This window comes from Phaenicophaeus curvirostris, chromosome 3 (genome assembly GCF_032191515.1).
Source record: "Phaenicophaeus curvirostris isolate KB17595 chromosome 3, BPBGC_Pcur_1.0, whole genome shotgun sequence".
NCBI classification, from domain to species: Eukaryota; Metazoa; Chordata; class Aves; order Cuculiformes; family Cuculidae; genus Phaenicophaeus; species Phaenicophaeus curvirostris.
The window spans coordinates 77,863,185-77,871,442 of NC_091394.1; the positions used below are offsets into that span (position 1 = coordinate 77,863,185).

At 51.2% G+C, this 8,258-nt stretch overlaps 1 protein-coding gene across 1 annotated transcript; it reads right to left on the reverse strand.

Annotated features, from left to right (window-relative positions):
* Nucleotides 1–579: 579 nt before the first annotated feature.
* KLF10 (KLF transcription factor 10) lies at nt 580–6,765 on the reverse strand. Its single transcript, XM_069854444.1, has 4 exons — nt 6,640–6,765; nt 3,920–4,159; nt 2,929–3,817; nt 580–2,069 (listed from the first exon to the last, which is right to left on the reverse strand). Exons 1-4 carry the CDS (start codon nt 6,727–6,729, stop codon nt 1,810–1,812), a joined length of 1,479 nt encoding a protein of 492 aa, XP_069710545.1. The 5' UTR covers nt 6,730–6,765; the 3' UTR covers nt 580–1,809.
* Between the last annotated feature and the right edge of the window lie 1,493 nt (nt 6,766–8,258).

Below are 8,258 nucleotides of genomic sequence, written 5' to 3' on the forward strand. Positions count from 1 at the left end.
CCGCTGCCCGAGCAGGAGAAACTCCAGCTCCCTGCCCCTTCCCTGCACAAGTCTCCTATAGGAGACAGGTCTAAGCGGGGTAGGGGATTCCTCTTAGACAGGAACACACTTCACTGTACTAGTGCCGCATTCCAGTGGGCCCCGGGCAGTGCCAGGGGGATCCCAGGCCCACGCTGCGGCAGTGGCAGTCACCACCTCCACCTGACACACTGGTCATCAGAAACAGGGGCTGGACTCCATCCTGGAGAAGACAGCGTGGTTCCATCACCAAGAAAAAGAAAGTATTTTTCACGAGGGTTACAATGGCACATAAAGCACATTTATTTTTGGGTGCTCGGAGAAAAGGAGCAGGGATAAAGTGTGACGAGGAAAAAAAAGCCCACAGCAAAACAGAGACTCAGAGTAGTCAGGGCAGACTTGAAATTCCGCTCCTATGGGCTTTACAGAGCTTAAAGATATCAGAAGTTAAAAGATAGTGTTTCATTGGTCAGGACAGAGATGGACACTAGACTCTCTTTTGAGGTTATTTTCCGTGCAAAGGGATAAATTCCGCTGCGAACTAAAAAAGAGAGGTCTGTATAAAAGAAAATTGGCTTTATTGTAAACAAAGTATAAAGTACAACATAGGAAATGTGCAAATCTTTAAAGTAGTCACAAAAAGCGTATCTAATACACTATTTTCAAACAGTCCACTTTCTGATACGTGTCCTCAATATAATATGATAAAATAGAAATAGTGAAAGCTGATGCATTATCTGTCACAAAAGCTACAGTTTAAATTCTAGGCCGGTGTCTTTACTGCTTCATTTTATGTTTCAACTCACAACTTTCTAATTGTATACAATACATATCCATTTCATTTTTAATATAAATCATCTTTAAAAGAATAACATAATCAAGAAGCCTAAAACTCTTGGTTTTCTTCCTTAATCAACCTGAATAGTTTACAGTTACAAAGTTTCTCTTAAAAGTGCACTGTATCAGTTTATGAAAAGCCAGTGGTACAGAACTGCTAGAAGGTATTAAGGAAACCCTAAGCAACACAAAAGCAGAAGCACTGTACGATGCCCAGGTACAACCGACTGCAATAATCACAACGCTCGCCAAAGCAGCTGGGAAAATATTACACCACTAAAGAGGATTCAGAAGTATTCCTACTCTCCAGCTGCCCTCGTGGTGCCTCAAATGCACGCTCCCAGCACCCCTGGGCAGTGGTGTAAAGCTAAACAACCCATGCAGGGAGACAGGCCTAAAACTTCTAGGAGTCTGGCACCAAATCATCACCTATGATGGAGCCAGAGGATGGATAGGAGGAAAAGATTCCTACCAAGAAAAGGTGGCAGAAGTAGGAAAAACAGCTCAGATTATCTCATGCAGGTGTGTTCTGGGTTTTCAAGCCTGTGCCCCTATGTTGCTGTCTTGCTATGCTGTGCCATACTGACACTGCAAGGTCAAATCAGAGTTGGTCTCAAGGGTCAGCAGCAAACCTTCACAAACACTTGCGCCTGGCTGATCTTGAGTATATATGAATAACTTCCAAAATTCAAAACTTGCACAATGTGTGCTGCTCTGCTCTAGAACCTTCCCTTTCTCTCTCTCCTTACCAGTGCAAAAGACACCCGCTATTCCAGTCAGCCGCTGGTTCTCCCAGCAACATTTATGTGACCGAGCACAGCCTGCTTTTGCCCCTCTGCCGCACCGCCATCAGCAGCTGGCACGGAAGAACCACGGACTGGAAGCAAAAGCCTTTCTTCAGCTGGCATATCCCAGCAACAACAGTTAATTCCACCATCTTCAGAATAAGTCCTTTCACTGCGCAGCTGCAGATGTTGGTGGCACGGCAATATCGTTTAACTTGCTCATTTCCATTTGCCAGTTGGGTAATTTCTTAGCCGATAAGTGGCGACGGGCATGCTTTGTTAAGTGGTCGCTCCTCATGAACCGCCGCTCGCACATCGGGCAGGCAAACTTCTTCTCTCCAGTATGCGTTCTGCGATGGCGAGACAGTTCATCGGACCGTGCAAATCTTCTCTCGCAGCCTTTCCAACTACAACTAAATGGCTTTTCTCCTAAAGGAAAAAAAGACAAGAGAAAAAAACCCCATGAATACTAGCCAGGCAACAAACACCACCACTGTGAGTGGCAGGATTTGACTTTTTTAAAGAATATTTTCTGTTACAACAATATTAATTATTTTTATATATATATGAAATGTGAAAAAACATTCAGATACCAATATTAAACCTGCAGGCTCACTGTCCTCAAGGCTAAGGAGTAGAAAGGGTTAACAATCCTCTGGAAACCAAATAGTTTGAGATGCTTTTTACATCTCAAGACAGCCAATTTTAACTCTCAGCTCCACATGAATGGCAGACTACAACAACTTAGCATGCCCAGAACTACCCCTGAAAGACAACCTGTAATAACATTCTTGTAATGGAGCTCTGGTAGGGTACTGTGAGCCCACGCAAAAGTGTATGTGAATCTTTTTGCTACTGTGATTAAGAGCTGAGGCGTGAAGTGACTTTAAAATAACCAAGGTAGGAATAGTGGAGTAGAACCTTTAAGTACTACCCACTTCTGACAAATGCATTCTTGTGGAGAAGCCAAATAAAGCATCTTTAGCTCTGGAGAAGGATACTCTACACTGGGCAAGGCCTCGCTTCCACGCTCGTAAGGAGCATTACTGAACGCCTTCTGACATGAAGCCACTCCAGCACAAATTAACTGCTGAGTCAACTTCCCACCCAGGGTATTTCCTGTCAGAGATTAGGCAGCATTATAACACGCACTGGCAAAAGAAGTATTTCATTGCTGCCCTACCATTTGTTCCACAAACAAATCTGGTAATCACTAGAACCTTAGCAAGTTGTGTCTACAGCTGCAATTGTCTACATTAATTTTTAACATCCAGCAGCAGCAACCAACCTGTGTGTGTTCTGACGTGAGCCTTCAAATGGGAGCTTTTGAAGTATGTTTTCCCACATCCTGGGTAGCTACAAATGTGACTTCTTATTCTTGAAGAATCAACTGGAGGAGTGTTCTTTGCTGCAGAAGGTACAAAGCCAGGAGCAGGGGCAATAGGAGAGAGTCTCGTGCCATTTGGACTAATAATGGGAGCCTTTGTGCTCTGCACAACTGGCTGGGGCACCACAAACATAACAGCCCCTTTGGGAACTTGAGTGCCCATGAAGACCATGGGCTGACAGAGAGCCGTCTGCTGGCTTGGCGTGGTGTTAGGCACTACGGTGGTCACAACGTTGTTGTTCGCAGGCAGCGGGACCATCTGGCAAATCACTGGCACAGCAGGGGCTCCACTGCCCTGGGCAGGGCACGGCAGTGGCAGCCCCGCTGACCCAGGGACAGGCTGGGGTCTGCTGGCCAAGGGCTTTGTTGAGGGCACCGGGCTGACAGCTGGTTCAGTGGTTTTGCCTTCTGCCACTGGCAGTTCACCACCCTCATCACTGACTCCGCTTGGCGCCACAGCGCAACACATTGGATGTTCTGTTTCAGAGTTTTGTTTACTGTTTGTTTCTCTCGAAACACTGTCCTGGTATTTCAGCACACTGGCTGTTCTCACTGGGCAGGTTTTGCGATCACAAAGCTGGGCATCAGCCGTGTGGCGGATAACGCTGGTCGCTTGAGCTTTCAGAGGCCTGGCTGCTGGAGGTCTCTCTGCCTCTCGGCGAGGTGTGGCCAGAGGAGGCTTCACAGTCTCGGCCAGCAACTTGCCAAGAGCTGCAGCGGCTGCTGGTGTCCCGGGATGGACCACGTGTGACATCTCAAAGTCAGAAGGGCTGTAGGGAGGGGTCAGGCACTGTGCAGGGAAACAGACACAGTAAGGTGGAACATATTACCAACACATTGCCACACTAATCATTAAAAACAAGCACGCCTATGTACAAATTCAAAGACTTACAAATGCTGGTATCACATTAAAGTCTGCTGCTCCAGGAAACAAGGTCTCATCACTTTCTTCTGACATATCAGATGCTGGAGTTATAGGTCTCATTTCTGCATGTTTTTTGAAGTCTGATTTCCAGTTGCAACTCATAGAAATAAGGGCTTCTACAGCTTCATAATCACTTTTTTCAGGAGCATTGTTCCACAAATACCTAGTATCTCTCTGTTTTTCTGTCATCGTTGCCATTTCTTCCTCCTTTTTCAGTTAACAGGGAAAAAAGGAAACGTTAAACCTGATGCTAAGTTTGAATATTTTGCAGTTACTTAAAAGGCATCATGAAAACCAAACAAAGCAACCTGAGAAAGATAAATATGCATAGTCACGTGGGAGGTTTGTCTGTATTTCCTTGACCTCTGTTTTATTTATGTAGTATTTATATGAAGCTGCAAGTGGGGAAGCCTGGCCATCTGGTGAGGATTGTACACTTTCTTGAGACAAAAGAAATCCCCCCAAAATGATAAAGCAGCTTAAGTTACTCAATATTGCAAGTGTTGTGTCTGAAAGCTTAACAAAAGTCTTCACAAAAACCCTCAAAATTTCCACCCTCCATCTATTCTTGCTTTAAACACAGCCCTCAGCATCCCATTTGATATACAAGAAAGGACCATATCACCGATGCACATTTTCTTCAAAAGGTATTAGCTACCAAAACCTCTCCAGCAAATATTGAAAAGGTCTCTCTCTCACACACATGCATGGAATATCACCAGCTCAGATAACATAAAAATATATAGACGTATATAGATACACACACACACATACACAAACATTTTCACCATCTAGCTAATCATCTCTCAGAACCAACCCACGCAGTAAGCCTCCTAAATTGTATGTACCCCCACTATCCCTAACACCAAAAATACCAGCAAATAAACTCTCTAACCCTCACTTTGAGTTTTAGAAAGCAAGCACACTTTACCAGGCCTGGGCAGTGTGAGAGTGCAATCGCCACTGACAGCTCGCAATGAGGCAAAAGCCAATTACAGAATGTATTTCCCACTTGTAAGTTTCTACTTGCACGTGTAGAAACTTTCCCAGAAATCTTATGCATATTCTATTATTTTTCAAGGACTAATTTAATTTTATTTTGAACTTCACAACAGTCAAAACTCTTGCTGATTTGGAGCTCTGGAGCCCGACCATGCATTTGAGATAGGGAGAGACTGTGAACAGAGGCGATCACAGAGGAGACACCTGTTTACCACAGACTGTACTGAACACGAGGCACAATCATCTCCAAAGAATGGACAGTGTTTGGAAAAACACTGCTTGAAAGAAAACTTGCTATCAGAGGGACATTCTAACTTTCAAAAAAATACGACTACTTAGATGAAACTCAACTCTGCTTTAGCTTAAATCAAAAACATCCCATTTTTTGTAACAGTAACCACTTCTTGTATCACCACAGCCTTCAACTGCCGCGGGGGGGCGCCCCTGCAGAATTCCGCACCCACCCTCGATGCGGGTAGAAAAGCCGCCGCTCCACACAGCCAGATTGAGGGGTGAGGAGCATCGTTCCAATCATAGAACTGTAGAACCACTAGGTTGGAAAAGACCTCTTAGATCATCGAGTCCAACCATCCCTATGTGCCAGAATCAGAGGTAAGGAGCATCCTAGGCAGCTGTTCCAGTGTCCAATGACCATTTCTGTGAAAATTTTTTTCCCAATGCCCAGTCTGAACCTCCCCTGGCAGAGCTTGAGGCCATTCCCTCTTGTCCTGTCCGCTGTCACTTGGGAGAAGAGGCCAGCACCCTCCTCTCTACAACCTCCTTTCAGGTAGTTGTAGAGAGCAATGAGGTCTCCCCTCAGGCTCCTCTTCTCCAGGCTAAACAACCCCAGCTCTCTCAGCCGTTCCTCATAAGGCCTGTTCTCCAGCCCCCTCACCAGCTTTGTTGCTCTTCTCTGGACTTGCTCCAGAGCCTCAACATCCTTCTTGTGGTGAGGGGCCCGGAACTGAACACAGTATTCGAGGAGCGGTCTCCCCAGTGCCAAGTACAGAGGGAGGATAACCTCCCTGGACCTGCTGGTCACGCCGTTTCTGATCCAAGCCAAGATGCCATTGGCCTTCTTGGCCACCTGGGCACACTGCTGGCTCATGTTCAGTCACTGTCAACCAACAACCTCAGGTCCCTCTCCTCCAGGCAGCTTTCCAGCCACTCTTTACAGCAGGAAGTTAAGGGGCCATAACGCATCCCGCGCGCCCCCACTGGCCCCCACTGACTCCCACTGCCGCCCACGCGTTCCCCACCGGCCCCCAGCGCACCCCGCGCTCTCCCATTGGCTCCCAGCGCCGCCTCCGCGCGCCCCCGCTGGCTCCGCCCCCCGGTTCCCCATTGGCGGAGCGGCCCGAGCCGCGGCCCCCGGGGCGTGGTCACGTGAACAAAGCGTGATCGGCGCCTGCCAGGCGGCTGGGCGGGCGCCGCCGCGCCTCGACCTTTCCCCCAGTTCCCTCGCGCGGCCGCCGCGGCCCCGCCCGGCGCCTCCCGCCGCAGGGGACACGCGGCTGCCGCCTCCTCCGACCCCGCCGCGCGGTGCCAGCGGCTTCCCGACAGCCCCTTCCCCCGCCCCGCGCGGGGGCTCCCCTCTCAGCCCACCCTCCCCTACGCACGCAGCGGGGACCCCTCGCCCCGCAGCCCCTCGGTGCCGCACCCCGGCTTCCCCAGGGTTCGCTCACCGCTGCCGCGCAGCCGCCGGCGCTCAGAGCTGCCGCCGTCCTCCCGCCGCTGCCTCCGCGCTTTTCCTCTTTTTGTTCGCCGCTCCCCATTCAGGTGGCGGCTCCCCGGCCGCGCGGGGGGGGGGGCGGGGCGCGGCGCCCCCTCGGCCAATCGCCGCCAAAGGTGTGCGAGGCGGCGGCCAATGGGCGCGCGGGGCCCGCGCGTGATCGGCGGCCGCCCGGCGGCGTGGCCGCTGTGTCAGCGCGGCGTGCGGAGCCCCCGCCGGGGGCAGCGCCCCCCCCACAGCCCAGCCCGGGCGGGGCGGGGCGGCGCTGCCGAGGCGGGAGGTCACGCGGCTGCCGGCGGGGGGAGAGGGGGGAGCTCCCGCCCATCCGCCCGCCGGGGTCACGCGGGGACGGGGGCGGTGGGGGGGCGGCTCCGGGGCGCTGCCGGGGGCACGCAGCCCCCGTTTAACCCCCGCAGCCCCTGTTTAAACCCCTTTTACGGCCCAGGGTGGGTCCCGCAGTCTCCGTTTAACACCTGCTTAAGCCCCACACCCTCGTTTAAGCCCCCGCGCAGGTCCTGCAGCCCCTGTTTAAGCCTCATTTACGGCCCAGGGCGAGTCCCGCAGCCCCCGTTCTTCCATTTAACCTCCTTTTAAGCCCCAGTGCGGGTCCTGCAGCCCCATTTACGGCCCAGGCTGGGTCCCGCAGCCCCCGTTCACCCGTTTAACCCCTGCTTAAGCCCCGCAACCCCGTTTAACCCTCGGTGCGGGTCCCGCAGCTCTCGTTTAAGCCTCATTTACGGCCCAAGGTGGGTCCCGCAGCCCCCGTTCACCCCCCGTTTAATCCCCGCTTAAGCCCCACAGCCCCTGTTTAAGCCCCGGCGCGCGTCCCGTTTCCCCGTACGACCCCCGTTTAAGCCCCACACCCCCCGTTTAAGCCCCCCCCGCGGGTCCCTCGGCCCCGGTCCCGTCCCGTTGTGCCCCCGCGGGTCCCGGCGAGAGCCGCGCGGGTTGCGCCGCTCGGTGCGGAGGGCGAGGCGGGTCCCTTTTCGCGTTAGAAAGTTGTAATAAAAGCAGCAGTGTCTGCGTGTGCCAGGGCCCGCGGGGCGCGACCCCGCCCCGGGCTGCGGCTCTGGAAACGCTGCTGATGCTGCTTAGGGTTCAGATCCATGTCTCCTGTTTACTCAGCTCCATTGCAGAGATGTCTCCTCCTCCTAAGCAGCCCAGCCTTGCTCGCTCAAAGCCTTTTTCTGTCTTGTTGGGGTTTTTTTCCTTCTAAGTCTTCCTCTCCTAACCCTTTTCAATGATGTTGTGGTCCAGTATTGTCCCATTCTGCTTATTTCTTCTTCCCCTTGTCAGATTGCAGTTGTCAGAAGGGGTCTCACAGCAGGTTATGTCCTCCTGTATCTTGCCTGTGAGGCTCCCAGAATGCTCAATTGTGTCTGTAAGTGAAAAAAAAATAAAACACTGCAAGAATAGCAAACAAGCATATTCTTCAGCCTGAAGGAAGAAGGAGGATATAACAATTGCAAAACAAGAATGCAGAGTAAAATATAACATAAAACATGTTTTTAATTAGTTTACAGACTTGTGTATTGACAGAAGAGTGGTAATTTTATTCTTGAGAAGACACGT